General features: G+C 47.4%; 1 protein-coding gene across 1 annotated transcript in view; it reads right to left on the bottom strand.

The window, feature by feature from the left end:
• The window catches only part of LOC147124856 (FRAS1-related extracellular matrix protein 1-like), an 883,765-nt gene that overhangs the window by 421,375 nt on the left and 436,781 nt on the right, over nt 1-25,609 (bottom strand). Inside the window, exons 17-19 of the mRNA XM_085994045.1 lie at nt 21,774-21,968; nt 4,204-4,389; nt 2,463-2,659 (exon numbers count right to left, since the gene is read on the bottom strand). Coding sequence (XP_085850171.1) covers nt 2,463-2,659; nt 4,204-4,389; nt 21,774-21,968 — 578 coding nt within the window. The remainder of the gene's footprint in view (nt 1-2,462; nt 2,660-4,203; nt 4,390-21,773; nt 21,969-25,609) is intronic.

Below are 25,609 nucleotides of genomic sequence, written 5' to 3'. Positions count from 1 at the left end.
CAATAGTTGAGCAGCTACCAGTGACAAACTCCCTCATTGAAAGAGAAACACGCCATGACCCTACATTGTCAAAAGTTTATGACATCACTGTGAAGGGATGGCCAGCGCATGGTGACTCATTGTTTCCAGCATTCTCAGCTAGGAGGGAGCAATTATCAATGTGTCGGGGAACACTGATGTGCGGCTCACGAGTTGTGATTCCTCCCAAGCTTCGTAACCGAGTGCTAGATGAACTGCATGAAGGCCACTTAGGTACGGTAAAGATGAAAAGCCTTGCCCGTGGTTACGTGTGGTGGCCGGGAATTGAAAAACAGATTGAGGACCTGACAAAGAGCTGCTCAGGATGTCAAAAGGTCCAGAACGCACCACCACAAGCCCCTCTCCATCCATGGGAATGGCCCTCATCACCATGGCAACGTGTGCACGTCAACTTTGCTGGACCGTTCATGGACCCCATGTTCTTGATTGCAGTCGATGCACATTCCAAATGGCCCGAGGTCATTAAAATGAAACTAACCGCATCTGAAAAGACCATTTCAGTTCTGAGGACCATGTTCGCTAGAAATGGCCTACCAGAACAAATCTGCACAGACAATGGACGACAATTTGTCTCTGACGAATTCCAAGGTTTCATGAGGAAAAATGGAATCAAGCACTACACATCTGACCCGTACCATCCAGCTACAAATGGCTTGGCAGAAAGATTCGTACAGACTTTCAAGAAGGCCATCAAAGCAATGTACAGTGAGAGTCTACCACTGCAACACAAGATAGACAAATTCCTCTTTGCTTATCAGAACGCAGTACACGCAGCCACTAATTAGACTCCAGCGATGATGTTTCTGAACAGGAACCTGAGATCTCGCATGGACCTTCTTAAACCGAATGTACGTCGTGATGTAGAGAACAAACAGTTCAAACATTTGAATGCTAAGCCAACAAGAAGCTTCAGTGTGGGACAGTCAGTTCTTGCTCGTGATTTCCGGACGGAAAAGTGGCAACCAGGGACAATATCCACAAGAGAGGGACCACTGATGTATACTGTGGATGTGGGAGAGAACGTTTTGAGATGTCATGTTCTGGTGGAAAACACCCCTATACCTCACCCAGACTCACCTGACATGGAAACAGACACTCCTGATTCATCAGCATCAGCATCAGCCTCATCCACAGCTTAGAGCTCTACCTGTGCTGATAGCTCACCTAATGCACCTGTACCTGTACAGTCTCATTCCCCAATGCAAAAGAGTCTGGAGAGACGTTATCCAGAGAGGCAGAGGAGGCCTCCCCAGAGACTTGACTTGTAAAAGGGCTGTTGACAAAATAAAATGTTATGTTGGAATTTGAATTTTGTTACTTTTAAGAAAACCAAAAGGTTACTGTAAAGACAGGCTCTGTATGTTAATTATAGAAATTTTGCATTAATATACCATTAAACTAAAGGGGGAGGAAGTGTAATGTATACAACATTGAAGGGACTACTTTGTTTTGCGGATGTACATCCTTAGTTGAGAGCGTATATAACAGACGCGTATCGATTTGTATAGTCAGTGCCGAAGTTCCAGTTAACCAGTAAAGATCACTTGAAGTTACTCTCAGTCTCTGCTGCTTTATTATTTTATGTAGTTGTGTATAGCAGTACAAACACAACAGGGGCGAATAGTGGTCGGGGGGGATTGTGGTTGGGTGGGCTCCACTGGTGGTGTGCGTGGGGGGAGCAGACAGTTCGCAGGGTGGAGGTTTATTGGGTAGCTTGTTGGGCTGAGAGTAAACACTCCTGCTCCTCCTGGCCCACCAGCAGTACGTTAAAGGCGCCTTTCCTCATGGGTTCAGCCTTTCTTGCCTCCTTTCACCTGTTGGGTTTCCCCAGGTCCGGGAAACCTCGCCAACATGAGTGAAAAATTGATGACTGTTAAAATGAAGGCAGGCAGCCTCATTGTAATATTTAAAATACCAGCCTGCCTCCCGCGAGTGGATTAGTCACCCGCCCCTTGTCCCGCCTCCATGAAATCTGGAAGTGGGCGGGTTCGAGGCGGGTTCCATTCCTGTTTCAGATTTTTTGCATCTTAACGTCTGACACGATCCCAAGCCACCCATTTTTGGGAGTTAGGATTCAGCCCTCATTGTTCAGACTTGAAGAATGGCCACTTGTGTCAAGTACAGGAGGGCTCCTTGTACCTGTGGAAACATACCACCAGCATCAGGAGAAGAGAGCTGTGGGAAAAGAGGTTGTGATTCACTGCAACCTGCAATCTAACCTAGAGTAGATGGAGCTGAATTATTGGTAGTAAGTTAATCGTGGACTGAGTCTGCCTCAATAGTGTAGCCACTTGTGAACTCACTGGTGTGTCAGCAGGCTGAATGATCAATTGAATCCCTTCCCACACACTCCCTAGTGTTGTGACATCAATGCCTTTAATCTTCAATGAATGAATATTTAGATGTAGTGTCCCTTCACTTACAGTGATATTCCTGGCAAGGAAACTTGGAGCCTCGTCATTTGTAGGTCGGATTATTACATAAAATGGCACCTCCATGGACCGATGCTCCCCATCAGTAACGTACAGCATGAACTGATCTGCTGTTGGTTCAGTCCGCTGATGTCGGGACTGAACATAGTTTATGTGCAAATCCTTTATGTGTTTCAGGCCAAAGGAACCTAGGAACAGAAAATGAGAGGACACGGTTGAGCAAGACTGGGCTACAGCTTATATATATAGGTGTGTGCGTAATATATATATGTGTGTGTCTGTGTGTGTGTATATATAGGTGTGTATATATATGTGTGTGTGTGTGTGTGTGCGCATACACCGCACACACACACATATGAAAACAGACATTTCAGTTGTTCACTTTTACTAAGTGCATAATCTTGATGAATTATTGTGCACCTCAAGAAGGGGGCACTGTTAGTATGGGAGGGAGGCTGGAACACGTTTGATTTTTTGCACCCGATGTTAGTGCCAAACACTCCCAGATATGGAGTAAAGCTCGCTTTACTCTGTTCTCAGAATATGCCACAGCTCAAATCTCAGAAGAGCGCCCCCTACTGCACCATTGGGAATGTTCCCATTTTCCACACCAGCCAGTCTTATGGTCTAATTGAGTGAGATTACCAGTTTAATGCTAATTGGTGAGCAGGTTTGTGCTGCAGGCCCATTAGGCACTGGGTTAGACTGCTGAAACTAATTTTATGTGGGTTCCTTGCAATCAGCAGAGAGTAGACTTCAGGAAACTTTCGATTTACCGGCACCTAAATAACCGGAAATCTCGGTTAACCGGCAAAATTCAGGAGTAGGTTCAGGTAAGTTTTACTTCATATTCTACTTGCCTTCCTCGATCTGTTGTTGTGCAAGGGTGTGGCTGCAGCTGTTGCTAAGCTACAGAGATGCTTGGAACTTGTGGCCATTGTTCTGAACCTGTTGCTAAGCAACAGGGTTTGTTGCTTTATACGGAGCTCTCAGCTCTCCGTATCTTTTACTATAGCTTTCGGTTATCCGGAATTTTTGATGAACCGGCACCACGTCGGTCCCGTCGGTGCCGGATAAAAGAAAGTTTCCTGTAATCCACCCGTCTGGGCTAACCATGAACTCAGGTCCTAGAGGTAAAAGGATGCGTGTCCTCACTGAACTCTATCACTTGATCCATCTTAATACATGAGGTTTGAAAAGCATGATCTGAACCCCGGGTATTAAGTTAAAGCCTTGAACTCATTCCTTATTGTTAGAATGTTTACTGTTTCACATACTAGTGATTTACTTCATAGGGTTTTGGACTGTCAATATACTCCACGTCCTTGACGAGTGAAAACTTTTGCAAACTAGTATTAATGCATTGTTAAAATAAATGATATACTGTGTTCGGCACATCTCACTAGCAGTTTCTATCTTGTATCATATTAAAGGGGCAGTCATGAACACAGTATGTGGCAAGCCCATTTTTTTGCTTAAGGTGGAATAAGAATCATGCTATGCTTCTTTCAAACTGATATTACACACAAGTTGTGCAATGATGAGTTTTACCAGTAAAGTAATGAAAAATATTTTGGCAAACACTTTTCTCATGAAGATGGGGCCCCATAAGCACTGCATTTTACAGACTAGTGGACTTCAGTCATTAGAAATACAGAGACAAATTTGCAGCCATTGGAGAAAACGTTCTATGTGGCTTGGAGGAACTAGGCTCATTTCGATTTGATCTTACCTATGCTGATGCCCATATTGCTCTTCTCATAGCCTGGTGAAGGTAATGTGTTCTCTATGTAACCAAACTGGGGTGGGGACCACAGAACAAAAGTCAGTTCATCAACTGTGGTATCTGGATCACTGGCACACAGGTGGTTGACCGTGATGGCAGCCGATGACCCCTCATCAACGACAAACGTTTCACCTTGAATGAGACAGCATCACATGGGAAAGAATTTAATTGGAAATTAAAACAAAATAATCCTTATTATTAGTTCGAGGATTGCATCACCTCAGCCAACTTTACTAGTGAACTATCCTGTATCTAAGAAGATTAGTGGAGGGGTTGAGTGCTGGGAGTCATCAAAGCATATGTAGATGCTGACTCCATATCTACGGATGATGTATGTAGATGAGGAAGAGGTGGGGCCAAGAATGGATCTTTGTGGGACTATAGAGGTGATTGGAAAGGGATGCTCTGGCTATGATTAAGAGTTAAGAGTGAAACCAAATAAGGACAGCCCCACTGAGCTGGAAAATGGTGGAGAGGTACTGGAGTAGGATGAAGTCATTGGGCTGGATTTTGTCAATGGGGACGTGATGGAGGCAGGACTCCCACTTTTAGGGTTGTAGTCCCGCCTCCATCGATTTGTGGCCAACCCATGCGATTTTCCCTTGATTGACCTTGTTGAGCCCGCCCAGTGGGCTCAGCAGGCCAATTAAGGGACACGCAGTTACAGATGACATCAGGGATTGACATTTCATCTGTCAAGAGCATTTGACAGATGAAATATCAGCGTTTGACAGCTCTGTGAAGCTGTCAAACACTGACAATCTGACTTCTAACTTGAGCCCTTCTCAACAGACTCAGTTAGAAATCTTTCCAGAACAGAAAGCAGAATGCTGCAACTTTTGACAGCTCGCGGTCATTCGGCTTTCTGTGCCGGTGAGATGAGGGAAGCCTGCATTAGTAAGCAAAGGTAAGTAAAACTTATTTAAACACTTTACACACACCAAACACACTTACCTCTGCACTCATGCACCCATCACTCACCTGAACATCTGACATCTCGAACCCTCCAAGCCCTTCAGCCCGACGGTCCGCCTTGCTAACTTGGCGTGGTTTGGAGCTGTCGGGCAGCCCACACTTCAGGGCTAAAAATAGGGATTAGGCCAAAAACTGCCTGTTAACTATCTGTTAACAGGCAGTTCATTGGCACTAATCCCCTTCCCGCCTCAGGGAGGCGGCTCCCAGCACAGGTCGGGTACCCGCCTCCTGGGAAACAGGCATGGAGGCGGGTTGGGATGGGAAGGGTTCGTACCCCCTGATTCTGCAAATTTCCCCCCCACTCCCGCCTCCAAACCCGCCTCCACGGGGCTTGGAAATTCGAGCCCATTGGCTTTCTCAAAGGCTGCAGAGAGGTTAAGGAGGACGACAAAGAATAATGCACCACCATCAGAGAATGGGCTCGATTTTAACTCAGGTGCGGGGAATTGTCGGGTTGCCCAAATTTGGTGTTTCCCACATGAATCTAAATGGGTCCGTGAGATTGATGCAATTTTCACTCAATTGGCCAATTGATTTCCAATGTGTGGGAACCCTTGGCAATTGAGTATTTCCAGTCAGAAAGTCGCAGAATATGACATCATTGCTGCTGCTTTTAAGGTCCACAGCAAGGCTTGCTTCTTCTGCAGGCTTCCAAACTTCACCATTGAGATTGCACAGGAGCCTGCAGGAGCAATGGCCAGCGGAAGGGCAAGAGCTGCCCCCAAATTTGATGAGGCTTCACTCCAGGCATTGCTGGATGGTGCAAGGGCCCACAGGGAGGTCCTGTTCCCTTCTTTAGGGAGGAAGAGGCCTCGCAGTCAGACCAAGGCAGTGTGGCTACAGGTAGCAGGGGAAGTCAACTCCTTGTGGCTCACACGGCGCACCTGGATGCAGTGCAGAAAAAGATTCCATGACCTTCACTGCACTGGAAAAGTAAGTACTGTATGAAGTTTCCATCACCCTCAATTTAATCCCCATTGCCTTTCCTCACCAGCACTCAGCTTTAGCAATCTCTTCCTCCACATCCCACTTGACACTCACATCCATGCACCCTTACCCATTCCCTCTCTCTCTATGCTCACATTCACATAACTATTCCACCATGCAGCCCTCACACTCCCTCTCACTCTGATGCTTTGAAAACAACTGACAACCTCACTCCATCTTTGTCTCCTTCTAAGTATCTATGCTATGCAATCTCTGCATTCACTCCTTCATTGTCAGTCAACCTCCACTTGTCTCCCTCATTGCAGGAAAAGAGAGTTCACAACAGGAGAGAGCGAGCCAGGACAGGAGGAGGGCCGCCCTCATTAGCCCAGCTCACCCCCTGGGAGGAAGGCGTCCTGGAGATTGTCGGGGCTGACCTAGATGCAGGAGTTGGGGAAGGAGAGACAGGTGCATCCCCACAAGCTGCTGACAGAATAGTTTTCCATCTCTCTCATTGGCATTGCATGAGTCGCTGATAATGATTCTGAAGCTACATCATATGTTCTTATGATCATCTGCAAAATGCAATGTGCATGTAACCTTGACATAACATCTCTAACTTTTTCCTTGACTCCCCCACAGGACCATCGAGAGCCCCCGTCCCCACTGTGCAGGAGGAAGAGCCTGAGCAGCCAGACTCCTCAGAGGAATCTGCAACCTCTGAGGGCGCAGTGTCAGCAGAAATAAGCGCAGACACTCACACCTTGGTGGGACCTTCGGGACATAGAGTAGTGTTGTCACCTGGTGTATCACAGCTCACAAGTGAGCATCAGCAGATTGTGGAGACAGGGACAGCAGTGGAGAGTCCTCGTCGGAGGGCGCAGGACTCTGCCAGCTCGGCTCAGCTGCATGTCAACCCTCTGCCTCTGGGTCCATCCGTAAGATCAGAGGTGATGGAACTCCAGGCACAGATGCAGGAGTCTCTGGCAGGCTTTGTCTCTCGAGTCACTGCGAGTGTGTAGTGAATGGAGGGGTCCATAGCGAACATCAGCAGAGCCTTTGTGGAGTCATTGGCGCATGAATGCATCAACACGGAAAGGATGGCTACCTACGTGGAAATGATTGCTGCCTCCATGGTAAGGCTGGCTACGGTAGAGGAGAGGAGGGCTATGGCCATGGAGGAGGTTAGTCGCCAGGATATGGAAAACATGGTGAGTGTTCAGAATAGAATGACATCTCTTGAGGAGCGATGGGCATCTATTGAACAGAGAAACCAGACCTTCATGGAAGTCCTTCTAAGTAGGACTGCCATTGCAGATACAGGTCCCCATGGCCCCCCTGATGTGCAGCAAGGTGCTCTCAAGCCACTTGCAGGCACTGAGGGGGACCTGACCCATGAGAGGGAGGTTGGTGGCAGACCTCAAGGAAGTGGGGGCTCCTCTCCAAGCGCTCACACTTCCATGCCACTGCAGAGCCCTCGGTCAGAGCCACGCTGGAATCCATACCCAACTGAAATAGACGTCTCAACTCCTGCACAGCCGCAGGAGCAGCAGACTGCTGACGAGCCCTCACAGGCTCACCACCCCCAGAGGACGCCCACCAAAGGTGTCGAGACAGGAGCAGCAGGAAAGTGAGCAAGGGGCCTCCACATCTGCTGAAACCACAGGGGAACCACGACGTAGGAGCACGCGTAAGAGGAAAATAAAGCCCAAATAGTCACAAGGGTAGTCACTTGGGTGAAATGTGTATTCTGTAAAAATGCCATCAGTTGTTTGTTTTGCATAAAAATTCTGATGGCAACTTCTGCAGTTGTGGCATGTGTCATTTCGCGAATGGGGCTGGAGGTCCTCTAATGCCAAGAAGGGAAGGAAAAAAAGGCCTCCCATGCTTGTGGTAGATGCCTCAGTTGAGGAAGTGCTGAGTGAGGCTGACGAGAGGGGTTTCGCAGGAGGTCACACTGGAGAAGTGTGTGAGGCTCCAACCTTCCACAGGTGTGGTTAAGCCTGGTAAAAGTTGCCCCAGGCCTGAAACAACAAAGTCCTGCCACCTGCAAATGATGGCTGATCAAATCTCCTCTTTAATGGTTGACCTGCAGCTGATAGTCAGCAAGCCAATAGTGTTCACGCCAGGTTTCACAGGCATGATCCCCACCAGGTGCATTTTACATGGGAAAAGGGTTAAACAGGCAAGGGCCTGTTAAAATGGGATTACAAAGGCCAATGAGTGCTGTTTAAGGGCCCTAAAGACCAGTCCCACCTGTTGCAGGCGGGACTGATTCGGGACCATCAAACACGCCTGGGTTAAAATGGCTAGGTGTCGGGGAGGTCCCGACCCCCAGGTTTTGCGATTGTAACCCCCCACACGCCTCAAAGCCCACCTGACGGCTGAGTTAAAATCGAGCCCAATGTCTCTGATGACTTTGGTTAGTGTCAAATTAAATAGAAATATATTCTTTATGCGGAGGGCAGTTAAAATGTGGATAACTCTGTCACAAACCATTGTTGAAGCAGAGTCCATGAATTATTTTAGAAAGGAATTAGATAGTTGTATGTATAAAAAAAAGGAATATTAGAGGTGCAGGGATGAGGAGAAGAGTGGCATATAGTTGGATCATGTAGAAAGAAACACTGGTGCTGATTTAATGGGCTGAACCTGTTTTTATGCAATGGCATTCTATGGTCCGATGATGAATGATAACATCCTGTATTCTATTGTTTATAAGGACAATCAATGCATTGATATGTTAGAATCATAGAAAGTTACAGCATGGAATGGGGCCATTTCGGCCCATCGTGTCCGCGCCGGCCAACAAAGAGCTATCCAGCCTAATCCCACTTCCCAGTTCTTAGTCCGCAGCCCTGCAGGTTACAGCATCCCAAGTGCACATCCTGCAGGTTACAGCATCCCAAGTGCACGTCCTGCAGGTTACAGCATCCCAAGTGCACGTCCTGCAGGTTAGAGCATCCCAAGTGCACGTCCAAGTACGTTTTAAATGTGGTTAGGGTTCCTGCCCCTACCATCCTTTCAGGCAGTGAGTTCCAGGCCCCCACAACCCTCTGGGTGAAGAATTTCCCCTCAAATCCCCTTAAACCTTCCACCAATTACTTTAAATCTGCGCCCCCTGGTTTTTGACCCCTCTGCTAAGGGAAATAGGTCCTTTCTATCCACTTTATCTAGGCCCCTCATAATTTTATACACCTCAATAAGGTCTCCCCTCAGCCTCCTCTGTTCCAAGGAAAACAGACCCAGCCTGTAGTGTATGTACCTTTAAGGGGAGAACTACTTTTTACAGCTCCTGTATACTGTAGTACCGGCAGTGACCACACCTGTATATAAACCCTGAGTAGGGATCTGTACTGTTAGTTTTAGAGTAACCCTCATCCAGTAAACACCTGTTGATTGTTCCTCTGCAGTCTCTGTCTATTTATTGAAGGACACCATACATCAAGATTCACGGATTTAACATTGGCGACAAGTGGATTCAAACCTACCTGCAACTCTGCATCACCTCCCAGGGATTCGCTCCTGGAGAACAGTGAAAGAAGAAGGCCGAGTCCAGAAATACGGGCGTCGACCATCCAGAGAAGACTTGAGCATCGCAGAGGAGGCTGTGGAGAGCTGGGCTTGGTTCTCCAGTCACGATGATCCAGCACAACGGGCTGGCAACAGGTACGGCACAGACCCTTCCCGGACAGCGGCGGCTGGAGTCGACCGATGGCACAGGAAAAGGCCAAGCAGCGTCGACGGGGTAAGAGAGAGGGTAAAGCGCACAGGGCGCAGCCGGGGTTCAGGACCGAGCGGCGTCAACGAGAGAGGCGTGCAGGAAAACGCGCAGAGCGCAGCCGGTGTTCAAGGTGTCCATGGGAGAAGAAGGGAGAGCGCAGGAGATGCCATTTTTAGCCAGTCTAACCACACCCAGGGATGCCGAAGAGTGGCAGTGTCACAGCGTTTGACAATGAAGTCGAAGATTGGGCGCCATATGTAGAACGCATAGAAGTGTACTGCAAGGTGAATGAAGTGCCAGATGCCAGGAAAGCACTGGTATTGTTGAATTCCATGGGTGCAAAAACGTATGGCTTACTGCGAAACCTAGTAACTCCAGAGAAGCCAGTGGAAAAGGATTTTGAAAGCATAGTGGCAATCCTACAGGACCACTTAAACCCCACACCGCTGCTGATAGCAGAAAGATTTAAGTTTCACAAAAGGAACCAGCATAAAGATGAAAGTAATGCTGAGTATTTAACGGAACTGTGCAAGCTATCGAAACACTGCCAGTTTGGAACGGGACTAGCAGATACTTTAAGGGACAAGTTTGTGTGTGGGCTTCAAAGTGAAGGAACCCAGAAACGGCTTCTATCAGAAAAGGATCTTACGCTGGACAAGGCTCTCAGCATGGCAGTATCACACGAAGCAGCCGCACGGGGCGCTGCGGAGATACAACGGAGACCGCAAGAATATGGCACAAATGAAATGTCATCTGGAGCAGTGAAGTGTTATCGCTGCGGCAGAACAACACACGACCATAAGGATTGTTGGTTCAAGGACCAAATGTGCAGACAGTGTGGAAAAGTAGGACACATAGCAAGAGCCTGCAGGTCGGGAAAGAAAACCAGCAGCAAGAAATCTCCACAGGAGAAGTACAAAAAGGTACACAAGGTGACGGAGAGTAGTTCAGACGAACAGAAAAGTGATACAGACTCCGGAAGCAAGGAGTTGGGTTGTCTGAAACTACATAATGTAATCAAAATGGAGGATCACCAAACTATCTGGGTCACGCTCAAGATAGACGGAGTGCAAGTGAAAATGGAATTGGACACAGGATCAGCCCTAACAGTCATAAACCGAAGGGACTACAAGTGGCTATTCTCACATATACCCTTGAGAGATACAGAGATTGTCTTGAAGACGTACACGGGGCAAAAAGTCTACCCCAAAGGAAAAATAAGGGTGAACGTGATATACAACGGCAAGGAAACACCAAAAATGGACCTATATGTATTGCCAGATGGAGGACCACCACTACTAGGACGTGAATGGATCCGGAAGATACAGTTAGATTGCCATTCCATACAAGCACTGACAGTAGATGCCAAAAAGAATGATGACGTCACACCTGGACAACTGTCAAAAATGCTCACTGACGCACAAGAAGTGTTCCAGGAGGGATTCGGAACACTAAAAGGCATAACAGCGACGATCAAAATAGAGGAAAATGCAAGCCCAAAGTTTTTTAAGGCCAGAACAGTGCCTTATGCGATCCGCCCAGCCGTCGAAGCAGAGCTGGAAGGTTTGGAACGTTCTGGAGTACTGTCCAAAGTGGACTGAAGCGACTGGGCTACACCCATCGTTCCTGTAATGAAAAATTCGTTGAGTAATACACCTGGGGAACCAAAGAAGGTTCACATCTGTGGGGACTTTAAGGTGACAGTGAACCCAGTCCTTCACACGGTACAATATCCGCTTCCGCAGATTGAAGATGTTTTCGCCTCGCTATCTGGAGGAAAACGCAGACACGGTGGCATAGTGGTTAGCACTGTTGCCTCACAGTGCCAGGGACCCGGGTTCGAATCCGGTCTCGGGCGACTGTCTGTGTGGAGTTTGCACATTCTCCCCGTGTTTGCGTGGGTTTCCTCCGGGTGCTCCGGTTTCCTCCCACAGTCCAAAGATGTGCGGGTTAGGTTGATTGGCTATGCTAAATTGACCCTTAGTGTTAGGGGGATTAAATACGTGGGGTTACGGGGATAGGGTGGGATATGTGTTGGTGTAGGGGTTACGGGGATCGGGTGGGATATGTGTCGGTGCAGGCTCGATGGGCCGAAATGGCCTCTATCTGCACTGTGGGGTTTCTGTGATTTCTGTGATTCTGTGATAAGATTGATCTGGCCCAGGCATACCTGCAAATGGAGGTAGAAGAAGCCTCGAAACAGTACCTCACGATCAACACTCACAAAGGTCTCTACCAATACAACCGGCTGGTGTTCGGGGTAGCATCAGCTCCGGCTATTTGGCAAAGGGCAATGGATCAAGTCCTGCAAGGGATTCCAGGGACCCAGTGTTATTTGGACGACATCCTGGTCATGGGCGAAAATGACAGTGATCACCTCGCCAACCTGGAGCAGGTGCTCACTAGATTGAAGGAATATGGGCTCCGAGCTAATCGCCACAAATGCGAGTTTTTCCAGAAGCAGATCTCGTATTGTGGCCACGTTATTGATAAAGAGGGGTTACATAAGCCCCTGAAAAGATTGAGGCGGTAGTCAAGGCTCCAGCACCGGAAAATGTGTCACAACTGAGGTCGATCCTCGGGCTGGTGAACTACTACCATAAGTTCTTGCCGAATTTGTCTACAGTACTACACCCACTGAACACCCTACTGCAAACGGGGGTACCATGGAAGTGGAATGACGAATGTAAACGAGCTTTCCAGAAGTGCAAAGAATTGATCACATCAAAAGAGGTGTTGGCTCATTTCAACCCAGCACTACCAATTCGGTTGGCGTGTGATGCATCACCCTATGGTATTGGAGCGGTGCTGTCGCACAAATTCCCGGACGGCTTGGAGAGGCCAGTAGCCTTTGCGTCTCGGTCACTAACCTCAGCCGAGCGTAACTACGCCCAGATTGACAGGGAGGCCCTCAGCCTAGTGTGGGGAGTGAAAAAGTTCAACCACTATCTGCACGGGCAGAAGTTCACCTTGCTGACTGACCACCAACCACTTGTCTCCATCTTTAATCCAAAGAAGGGCGTTCCGCTGATGACTGCGCAACGGCTACAAAGATGGTCCCTTTTTCTAGGGGCGAACCAATATGAAATAGAGTATAAGGGCACGAAACAGCATGGAAACGCTGATGGGCTATCACGCCTGCCACTGCCTACTGCGGAGGAAGCACCAGCAGTGGACCCTGTAGAAATATTTTATTCGACTATAATTGAACGCTTGCCAGTAATTAATGCAGATATAGAGAAGGAGACCCGAAATGACCCGACACTGTCTCGGGTATATGATTTGATGGTGAAGGGATGGCCAACACATGGCGACTCACTGTTGCCAGCATTCTCATCCAGAAGAGAACAGCTGTCAGTATGCCAGGGGACCGTGATGTGTGGCTCCCGAGTGGTAATTCCACCCAAGTTAAGGGAGAGAGTGCTCAATGAGCTTCACGAAGGCCATCTGGGAGGGGTGAAAATGAAAAGCCTTGCTAGGGCTTATGTGTGGTGGCCGGGGAGCGATCAGCAAATCGAGGACCTGACAAAGAGCTGCTCAGGATGCCAGAAGGTCCAAAATGCACCACCACATGCCCATGGGAGTGGCCCTCATCTCCATGGCAACGGGTGCATATTGATTTTGCTGGTCCATTCATGGACTCAATGTTCTTAATAGCCGTGGATGCGCACTCAAAATGGCCTGAGGTGATCAAAATGTCCTCCACCACCACGGAGAAAACGATTGCAGTCCTACGGACCATATTTGCCAGGAACGGCTTGCCAGAGCAGATTTGCTCTGATAACGGACCACAGTTTGTGTCCGAAGAGTTTCGGAAATTTATGAGAAGGAATGGGGTAAGGCATTACACATCCGCCCCGTATCATCCAGCCACAAATGGATTGGCCGAGAGGTTCGTACAAACCTTTAAAAAGGCAGTAAGGGCCATGTGCGATGACGACATTCCACTGCACCATAAGGTGGACAATTTCCTGTTAGCCTACAGAAATGCGACACATGCAGTTACCAACCAGACCCCGGCCATGATGTTCTTTAACCGAAGGTTGAGATCTTGTCTGGATTTGCTCAGACCAAATGTACGAAGAAATGTTGAGAATAAGCAATTCCAGCACATCAATGAGAAGCTGACAAGGAGCTTCAATGTAGGGCAACTAGTCTTGGCCCGTGACTACCGAACAGAGAAATGGCAACCAGGAACGATATGCACACAGCAGGGGCCACTGATGTACACAGTGGATGTTGGGGAGAACATTGTGAGACGCCATGTCGACCAGATCCTAGCGTCACAGGAACGAGTCAACCCCATGTCTCGCGTACCTGGTGATGAATCTGACATACAGGTAGCATCTACCCCAGAAACAGTAGCATCGGAAGCTGATGAACCAACCGACGACAGGGGGGCAGAATCGCCTCCACACCAAGAGCAAGACACTCAGGAAAGACGCTATCCAGAAAGGATCAGGAAGCCACCCAAATACTAAATTTATAAATGGACTATTTTCAGCTCATGTTGCATGTTAAAAGTGTTAACTGTTAAATGAATGTTATGGTATTGTTAATCTAAAAGGGGAGGAATTGTAGTGTATGTACCTTTAAGGGGAGAACTACTTTTTACAGCTCCTGTATACTGTAGTACCGGCAGTGACCACACCTGTATATAAACCCCGAGTAGGGATCTGTACTGTTAGTTTTAGAATAACCCTCATCCAGTAAACACCTGTTGATTGTTCCTCTGCAGTCTCTGTCTATTTATTGAAGGACACCATACATCAAGATTCACGGATTTAACACAGCCTATCCAGTCTTTCCTCATAGCTAAGATTCTGTACTCCCAGCAACATCCTTGTAAATCTCCACTGTACCCTCTCTAGTGCAATCACATCTTTCCTGTAATGTGGTGACCAGAACTGCACGCAGTACTCTAGCTGAGGCCTAACTAGTGTTTTATATAGTTGAAGCATAACCCTTCTGTGTGATGTTCAGAATAAATATATTAGCGCATTCATATGAGATTTATTTTTCCTCTATTTTAACAAAGGAGCTGGCTCATGAATTATTGCAGTGCTTTTCCCAAACTCTTTGGTTTGATGGTGCAGCCTTTTTAAATTAAATGTCGTGTGACAGCTACTGGAAGGCAAACTTCACATGAATCACAGTTCCCTCTATAGACATATGGGTTGGCACTGTGGCAGGTCAATACAGTAAGATTCAAATCACATCTTGCTGACATTTAAGTAAATGTATTTCGATTTCTCTCCCCTTCCCCAGCATAAGGACATTTGTGGGAGGCGGATGTTTGTCCTCAGATGAATAAATTAACAGCTATTTTTAAACAACTTGACTTCATTAAACTTTAGAAATAGGGATGGCAGTCCTAAAGCTGACTTGTGAATAGATTTGCAAGTTTTGAAATTGCAAACGTCTTAGTGACATATGCTGTGAAAGTTGAATTGTGTGATAGTGCAAGTGGTACAACACACTGAAGCCGCATCATGCTGAGGCACAGAATGGCATGACACTGGTTCCATCAGCAAGTCCTACATGGTGAGTTTCGGCTCTTAGTCACCGTTCTGAGGTTTTAACTAGCAGACTAGATAAGGTGGAACCAGTGGATGTGGTGTATTTGGATTTTCAGAAGGAATTCGATAAGGTGCCACACAAGAGGCTATTAAACAAAATTAGGGCTCATGGGATTGAGGATAAGTGAGCGGACAGAAAACAGAGAGTAGGAATAAACAGGTCATTTTCGGTTTGGCAGGCTGTAACTAGTGGGGTACCACAAGGATCAGTGCTTGGGCCTCAGCTATTCACAATCTACATCAATAATTTGGATGAGGAGACCAAATGTAATATATTCAAATTTGCTGATGATACAAAGCTGGGTGGGAATGTAAGTTGTGAGGAGGATGCAAGGAGGCTTCAAGGGGATATAGACAGGCTAAGTGAGTGGGCAAGAACATGACAAATGGAAAATAACATGGAGAAATGTGAAGTTATCCACTTTGGTAGGAAAAATAGAAAAGCAGTGTATTTTTTAAATGGTGAGAGATTGGGAAATGTTGGTGTTCAGAGGGACCTGGGTGTCCTTGTACAAGAATCACTGAAAGTTAACATGCAGGTACAGCAAGCAATTAGGAAAGCAAATGGTACATTGACCTTTATTACAAGAGGATTTGAGTATAAGAGTAAAGACGTCTTACTGCAATTATATAGGGCCCTGGTGAGACCACACCTGGAGTATTGTGAACAGCTTTGGTCTCCTTCCCTAAGGAAGGATATACTTGCCATAGAGGGAGTGCAATGAAGGTTCACCAGACTGGTTCCTGAGATGGGGGGAATGTTCTATGAGGAGAGATTGAGTAGACTAGGCTTATATTCTCTAGAGCAATGACTTACCAATGCAATTTCCTGCAATGATAATCCAAATTCAGTTTTGTTCCAGCTGAAATCCCCACATTCTGGGATGTTAACATAAGGAACAAACCTAGCTCTGTGACAATCATCCACGAAGGACATTAACAGTGAAACCTATGGTATAAGGTGTATTTACCAAACTTACAATGTTACTTGTACTGCAACAAAGCTTTTTATGGGAATAGTAAACATTTGTGTTCTTTAGTTTACATGTGTCGGCTTGACACTGTGGCTTTTACTACCTTATTAGGAACATAGGACCAGAAAGAGGCCATTTAGCCCCTCGAGCCTGTTCTGCCATTCAATGAGATCATGGCTGATATGTATCTTAATCCCACCTACCTGCTTTGGTTCTGTAACCCTTTAATACCCTTGCCTAGCAAAAATCTATCAAACTCAGCTTTTAAATTTTGAATTGACCCCCCAGCCTCAACAGCTTTTTGGGGGAGAGCGTTCCAGATTTCCACTACCCTTTGAAGAAGTGTTTCCTGACATCACCCCTGAACTATTTTAAGGTTATGCTCCTTGTTCTGGACTCCCCCCACCAGAGGAAATAGTTTCTCTATCTACCCTATCAACTCCTTCAATCATCTTAAACACTTCAATTAGATCACCTCTTAATCTTCTATTCTCAATGGAATACAAGTCTAGACTATGAAACCTGTCCTCATAATTTAACCCTTTTAGCCCCGGTATCATTCTGTTGAATCTGCGCTGCTCCCGCTCCAAGGCCAATATATCCTTCCTGAGGTGCGGTGCCCAGAACTGAATGCAGTCCCTCCAGATGGGGTCTAACCAGAGCTCTGTACAGCTATAGCACAACTTCCTCCACTTTATATTCCAGTCCCCCAACAAGCCAACATACCATTAGACTTTTAAATTATTTTTTGTACCTGTCCACTAGCTCTTAGTCATTTCTGTACTTGGGCCCCACAATCTCTCCGCTCCTCCGCAATTCCCAGCTTCTCACCCTTTACAAAATACTCTGATCTCTTTCTTGGTCTAAAGTGGATGACCTCGCACTTCCCCACGTTGAACTCCAGCTGCCACAGTTCTGCCCACGCACTCAATCTATCAATGTCCCTTTGCAACTTTCTGCTCCCATCTGCACTATTTACAGTGCCTCCTAACTTAGCATCATCAGCAACTTAGATATACAGCTCTCTACTTCTTCACCCAAGTAATTCATAAATATAGTGAAAAGCTGAGGCCCCAGTACAGATCCCTGGGCGACGTCCTAGTAACATCCTGCTAATTTAAGTACATACCCATTATCCCTATCTCCTACACATGTCAATAGGTTTCTGCCTTGACCATTGACCTTTGATTGTGTTACCTCCAGTGGTGCATGGTGTGGGCTGCAAGCACTCATCAATCAAAACAAACATTGCAAATAACAGTAACTGTACCAGTTACACTCCCTGGACCCCTACAACATAGAAACATAGAAGATAGGAGCAGGAGTCGGCCATTCGGCCCTTCGAGCCTGCTCTGCCATTCAATGAGATCATGGCTGATCATCCAAATTCAGTACCCGGTCCCTGCCTTCTCCCCATATCCCTTGATCCCTTTAGCCTTAAGAAATATATCCAACTCTTTCTTGAATATATTTAATGAACTGCCCTCCACCACCCTCTGTGGCAGAGAATTCCACAGGTTCACCACTCTCTGGGTGAAGAAATTCCTCCTCATTTAAGTCCTAAATGGCTTACCCCTTATCCTTAGACTATGACCCCTGGTTCTGGACTCCCCGGCCATCAGAAACATCCTTCCTGCATCTAGTCTGTCCAGGCCTGACAGAATTTTATAGGTTTCGATGAGATCCCCTCTCAATCTTCTAAACTCCAGTGAGTATAAGCCCAATCGACACAATCTCTCCTCATACGTCATTCCTGCCATCCCAGGTATCAGCCTGGTGAATCTTCGCTGCACTCCTTCCATGGCAAGAACGTCCTTCCTCAGGTAAGGCGACCAAAACTGCACACAATACTCAAGGTGTGGCCTCACCAAGGCCCTGTACAGCTGCAGCAAGACATCCTTGTCCTTGTACTCGAACCCTCTTGCTACGAAGGCCAACATACCATTTGCCTTCTTAACCGCCTGCTGCACCTGCATGCTTACCTTCAGCGACTGGTGTACAAGAACACCCAGGTCTCTTTGCACTTCCCCTTCTCCCAATCTATTGCCATTCAAATAATAATCTGCCTTCCTGTTTTTGCCACCAAAGTGGATAACCTCACATTTATCCACATTATAGTGCATTTGCCATGTTTCTGCCCAATCACCCAACCTGTCCAAATCGTGCTGGAGTTTCACGACATCCTCCTCACAGCATACCCTCCCACCCAGCTTTGTGTCGTCTGCAAATTTGGAGATATTACATCCAATTCCCTCGTCCAGATCATTAATATATATTGTGGAAAGCTGGGGTCCTAGGACCGATCCTTGCGGTACCCCACTAGTCACTGCCTGCCACTCGGAAAACGACCCATTTATTCCAACTCTTTGCTTTCTGTCCACCCACCAGTTCTCTATCCAAGTCAATACCTTGCCCCCAATCCCATGTGCCTTAATTTTGCACGCTAATCTCTTATGCGGGACCTTATCGAAAGCCTTCTGAAAGTCCAAATACACCACATTCACTGGTTCTCCCTTATCTATTTTACCAGTTACATCCTCAAAAAATTCCAGTAGATTAGTCAAGCATGATTTACCTTTTGTAAATCCATGTTGACTTTGTCCGATCCAGTCACTGCTTTCCAAGTGCTCTGCTATTACATCTTTTATAATGGACTCTAGCATTTTCCCCACTACCGATGTCAAGCTTACCGGTCTATAATTCCCCGCCTTTTCTCTACCACCTTTTTTGAATAGTGGGGTAACATTAGCTACCCGCCAATCCATGGGTACCGTTCCAGAGTCTATCGAGTTCTGGAAGATGACCAGCAATGCATCTACTATTTCTAGGGCCGCTTCCTTAAGTACCCTGGGATGTAGATTATCAGGCCCTGGGGATTTATCGGCCTTCAGTCCCATCAATTTTCCTAACACCATTTCCCTACAAATACTGATTTCTTTCAGTTCCACCCTTTCATCAGACCCTATGTTGCCCGGCATCTCTGGGAGGTTATTTGTGTCCTCCTTTGTGAAGACAGAACCAAAATATGTATTTAGTTGGTCTGCCATTTCTTTGTTCCCCATTATAAATTCCCCCGATTCTGACTGCAAGGGACCTACGCTTGACTTCACCAATCTTTTTCTCTTCACATATCTATAAAAGCTTTTAGTCAGTTTTTATGTTCTCTGCAAGCTTACTCTCATATTTTATTTTCCCTTGCTTAATTAATCCCTTTGTCCTCCTTTGTTGAATCCTAAACTGCTCCCAATCCTCAGGATTATTGCTTTTTCTGGCCAATTTATATGCCCTCTCCTTGGACCTTATGCTATCCCTAATTTCCCTTGTTAGCCATGGTTGGGTCACCTTTTATGTTTTATTTTTATGCCAAACTGGGATAAACAAATTCTGTAGTTCATCCATTCGGTCTTTGAATGTTTGCCATTGCCTATCCACCGTCAACCCTTTGAGTGCCATTCCCCAATCAATCCTACCCAACTCACTCCTCAGACCATCATAGTTTCCTTTGTTTAAATTGAGGACCCTAGTCTCCGAGTCAACTACTTCATTCTCCATCTTAATGATCGCTCCGACCCAAGGGGCCTCGTACAACAAGATTGCTAATTAATCCTTTCTCGTTACATAATACCCAGTCTAAGATGGCCTGATCTCTGGTTGGTTCCTCGACATATTGGTCCAGGAAACCATCCCGTAAACACTCCAGGAATTCCTCCTCCACAGTATTGTTACTCATTTGGTTGGTCCAATCTATATGTCGATTAAAGTCACCCATGATGACTGCTGTGCCCTTATTGCACGCTTCTTTAATTTCTCGTTTAATGCCATCCCCAACCTCCACCTTACTGTTTGGAGGTCTATAAACCACTCCCACTAACGTTTTTTTCCCCTTAGTATTTCTCAATTCTACCCATACAGATTCCACCTCATCAGAGCTAATATCCTTCATTACAATTGTGTTAATCCCTTCTTTAACCAGTAATGCTACCCCATCTCCCTTTCCTTTTTGCCTATCTTTCCTGAATATCGAATACCCCATCATCTAAGTTTCCCTGTACTCTGCACATTATTGCTGATTCTCCCATTATATTTTTCGCTTTCCTCTGTATTTTCCTCTACGATAAAAGCAAAGGGTCGATCTCACCTGTCCCTCCACCACCAGCAGCATGTCCCCAGTGCGCTTCTTCTCATTGTCCTCATTGTGCCCCCCCTCATAACCTTGGCATGCCCTACAGTTTTGGAACCTCTGTCCTAAAGGAATGTTCTGCATAATTATTTCTAAATGAAAGTAATTGAGTTAAATATTCATCCTTCCTCATATGCCTATTCAAGCCTGGCCTGTTGTCCACCAGACGACATTGATCCCCTTCGCTATATCTCCTATCCCAACACAATGTTCCCCATAAGGCGCGCGGCTGTGCACCAATTAGGAGGTTCCGTGCTGGCCACGCACCAATCGGGAGGTCCCGCGCAGGCCGCGCACCAATTGGGAGGTCCTGCGCAGGCCACGCACCAATCGGGAGGTCCCACACAGGCCACGCACCAATCGGGAGGTCCCGCACAGGCCGCGCACCAATCGGGAGGTCCCGCACAGGCTGCGCAACAATCGGGAGGTCCCGCGCAGGCCGTGCACCAATCGGGAGGTCCCGCACAGGCTGCGCACCAATAGGGAGGTCCCGCGCAGGCTGCGCACCAATCGGGAGGTCCTGCACAGGCTGCTCACCAATAGGGAGGTCCCGCACAGACCACGCACCAATCGGGAGGTCCCGCACAGGCCGTGCACCAATCGGGAGGTCACGCACAGGCTGCGCACCAATCAGGAGGTCCCGCGCAGGCCGCACACCAATCGGGAGGTCCCGCACAGGCCGCACACCAACCGGGAGGTCCCGCACAGGCCGTGCACCAATCGGGAGGTCCTGCACAGGCTGCGCACCAATAGGGAGGTCCCGCGCAGGCCACACACCAACCGGGAGGTCCCGCGCACCAATTGGGAGGTCCCGCACAGGCTGCGCACCAATAGGGAGGTCCCGCACAGGCCGCGCACCAACCGGGAGGTCCCGCACACCAATTGGGAGGTCCCGTGCACCAATCGGGAGGTCCCGTGCGGGCCATGCACCAATCAGGAGGCCCCGTGCACCAATCGGGAGGTCCCGCACAGGCCGTGCACCAATCGGGAGGTCCCGCACAGGCCGTACACCCGCAGCAAATTTAAAGTGACCGCACACCCAAAAAAAAATTAGAGGGAACATTGCCCCAACAGTGCTGGAACCATTGAGTCCATGGTATATTTATTCACACTAACATATGTCAACATAAAAGAAGCATTTTTTGTTGTTTTCTTACCAGTGATAATTCTCGGTGGGTGGTTGTCGATGGGCATTACAGTAATATTGAGGTCATATACAGGAAGAGAGTCGTGCATAGGTAGCGGAGGGGGTAGGGGTTCCTCGTAGCAGCAGCCTCCCACCGTACCGCCATCCCAATCCGAGATAACAAAAGTAATGGTGTCAAAACAGGGTGTTAAACCCACCTCACCACCTGAGAAGAGGGAGAATTAAAACAGCAAGAATTGTTAATCAAAGGAAATAATTCCATGAGGATTTTACTTTTAGTCTAGTGATAAATTGACAGCGGAAGTTCAAATAACAAGTCGGCCTAGAATTGATAGCATTCAACATGAGCATTCTGTTTTCCCCCTTCTTTTCCCCTCTCCAACTGAGTCCAATTGTAGGCCCTGAGTCCAATTGTAGGCCCCTTGAGTCCAATTGTAGGCCCTGAGTCCAATTGTAGGCCCCTTGAGTCCAATTGTAGGCCCCCGAGTCCAATTGTAGGCCCCCGAGTCCAATTGTAGGCCCCTGAGTCCAATTGTAGGCCCCCTGAGGCCAATTGTAGGCCCCTGAGTCCAATTGTAGGCCCTGAGTCCAATTGTAGGCCCTGAGTCCAATTGTAGGCCCCTGAGTCCAATTGTAGGCCCACTGTCCAATTGTAGGCCCTGAGTCCAATTGTAGGCCCACTGTCCAATTGTAGGCCCCTTGAGTCCAATTGTAGGCCCACTGTCCAATTGTAGGCCCCTGAGTCCAATTGTAGGCCCTGAGTCCAATTGTAGGCCCTGAGTCCAATTGTAGGCCCTGAGCCCAATTGTAGGCCCCCTGAATCCAATTGTAGGGCCTGAGTCCAACTGTAGGCCCCTTGAGTCCAATTGGAGGCCCCTTGAGTCCTATTAGTCATAGAGTCATAGAGTTATACAACACAGAAAGAGGCCCTTCGGCCCATCGCGTCCGCGCCGGCCATCAAGCCCTGTCTAATCTAATCCCATTTTCCAGCATTTGGTCCGTAGCCTTGTATGCTATGGCATTTCAAGTGCTCATCCAAATGCTTCTTGAATGTTGTGAGGGTTCCTGCCTCTACCACCCTTTCAGGTAGTGAGTTCCAGATTCCAACCACCCTCTAGGTGAAAAAGTTATTCCTCAAATCCCCTCTAAACCTCCTGCCCCTTACCTTGAATCTATGCCCCCTTGTTATTGACCCCTCTACTAAGGGGACAAGTTCCTTTCTATCTACCCTATCTATGCCCCCAAAATTTTGTATACCTCAATCAGGTCCCCCCTCAGCCTTCTCTGCTCCAAGGAAAACAACCCCAGCCTGTCCAGTCTTTCTTCATAGCTGAAGCGCTCCAGCCCAGGTAACATCCTGGTAAATCTCCTCTGCACCCTCTCCAAAGCAATCACATCCTTCCTATAGTGTGGCGACCAGAACTGCACAGAGTACTCCAGCTGTGGCCTTACCAGCGTTTTGTACAGCTCCATCATAACCTCCCTGCTCTTATATTCTATGCCTCGGCTAATGAAGGCAAGTATCCCATATGCCTTTTTAACCACCTTATCCACCTGTTCTGCTGCCTTCAGGGATCTATGTACATGCACACAAGGTCCCTCTGATCCTCTGTCTTTCCTAGGGTCTTACCATTCATTGTGTATTCCCTTGCCTTGTTAGTCCGTCCAAAATGCATCACCTCACACTTTTCAGGGTTAAATTCCATTTGCCACTCTCCCGCCCATCTGACCAACCCATATATATCGTCCTGTAGCCTGAGGCTTCCCTCCTCGCTATTTACCACCCCACCAATTTTCGTGTCATCTGCGAACTTACTGATCATACCTTTTACATTCACATCCAAATCATTAATGTAGACCACAAACAGCAAGGGACCCGGCACCGATCCCTGCGGTACCCCACTGGACACAGGCTTCCAGTCACAAAAACAACCTTCCACCATCACCCTCTGCCACTAAGCCAGTTTTGGATCCAATGTGCCAAGGCACCCTGGATCCCATGGGCTCTTACTTTCCTGACCAGTCTCCTATGCGGGACTTTATCAAACGCCTTACTGAAATCCATGTAAACCACATCCACTGCACTACCCTCATCCACACACCTCGTCACCCCCTCGAAAAATTCAATCAAATTGTTCAGACATGATCTTCCCTTGACAAAGCTATGCTGGCTATCCCTAATTAATCCTTGCCTCTCCAAGTGGAGACTAATTCTGTCCCTCAGAATTTTTTCCAATAATTTCCCTACCACTGATGTTAGGCTCACTGGCCTGTAATTCCCTGGTTTATCCCTACTACCCTTCTTGAATAATGGTACTATGTTAGCTGTTCTCCAGTCCTCTGCCACATCCCCTGTGGCCAGAGAGGTTCTGAAAATTTGTGTCAGAGCCCCTGCAATCTCTTCCTTTGCGTCACATAGTAGGCCCCTTGAGTCCAATTGTAGTGCCTCTGAGTCACTGCAAAGTGGGTGGGGCTAGTTAGTTAATTAACTGGCCTAATCTGTTTCTGCAACTGCCAGAGAGTTGACTCATAAATCTCAGCAGTATAAATATGGGAGGTTGGAGTGTAGTTTGGCACAGAGTGCAGCTTGGAACAGAGTGAACAACTGGGAGTTTGGTAAGTGTGGGAGTTCTGTGAAGTGGGGGAAGGAGGTGCTTGCTATTCCTAACTTCTCCTGCAGAGCAGCAGCGGACCTGAGCGGGAGCAGACCGAGGCCTGAGAGTGGGGATAAAAGCAGCAGCAGACTTGCATCAACAAGAGAAAACGGCAGTGTGATGTCATGGGTCAGGCAGGTAAGAGATTGGTAGTGACTGTGGGCTAAGTTTTAAGTTAACATATAACAAATAACTAAATTTTAAAAACTAAACTTAATTTAATAAACTAAACAAGGCAAATAATTTGATTTATACTAAATGAATTAATTCAATAAATCAAATAATGGGAGAATAGAAAATGTGTTGCTGCTGCAATTTTTGGGAGCTTGTGGACATTTTTGTCTAGGGTGACTACATCTGTGGTAAGTGTCTGCGGCTTGAGGAACTTCGGCTCTAAGTTAAGGAACTGGAGTCCGAGCTGCAGATATTGCGAGACATCAGGGAGACACCTTTTGCTCCAGGAGGCAGCCACACCCCTTAGATTAAATACTTTAGAATTGACACGTGGTCAGGGACAGGAGGGTGTGACTGCGAGTGAGGCAGGTATGGGGATCCAGGAGGTAGTATTGCAGGAGCCTCAGTCCCTGCACTTGTCCATTAGATTTGAGGTTCTTGCAACCCTTGTGGACAAGTGCGGGGACAGCGGGGAGGACGAGCAAACTGAATACGGCACCATGGTACAGGAAGCCGTTCAAGTGGAGGGAGTAAAAAGGAAGATGGCTGTAGTAGGCGACAGTATAGTTAGGGGGATAGACACTGTTCTCTGCAGCCAGGAGCGTGAGTCCCAAAGGCTATGTTGCCTACCGGGTGCCAGGGTAAAGGACAGCTCCTCCGGGCTGGAGAAGAAATTGGAGTGGGAGAGGGGGGATCCAGTTGTCGTGGTCCATGTAGGTACCAATGACATAGGCAGGACAAAGAAAGAGGTTCTGCTGAGAGAGTTTGAGCAGCAAGGGAATAAATTAAAAAGCAGAACCACGGAGGTCATAATCTCTGGATTATTACTGGAGCCACGAGCAAATTGGCATAGGGTCAATAGGATCAGGGAGATGAATGCATGGAGCAAAGATTTTTGTGGGAGAAGTGGGTTTCGATTCATGGGACACTGGCGCCAGTACTGGGGAAAGAGAGAGCTGTTCCGTTGGGATGGACTACACCTGAACCATGCTGGGACCAGAGTTCTAGTGAATCAAAT

Source organism: Somniosus microcephalus, chromosome 1 (genome assembly GCF_052327205.1).
Source record: "Somniosus microcephalus isolate GS21.2 chromosome 1, FLI_Smic_1.0, whole genome shotgun sequence".
Lineage (NCBI taxonomy): Eukaryota > Metazoa > Chordata > Chondrichthyes > Squaliformes > Somniosidae > Somniosus > Somniosus microcephalus.
Note: the sequence above shows the minus strand (reverse complement) of the source record. Positions and strands in the feature narration are given on the sequence as shown.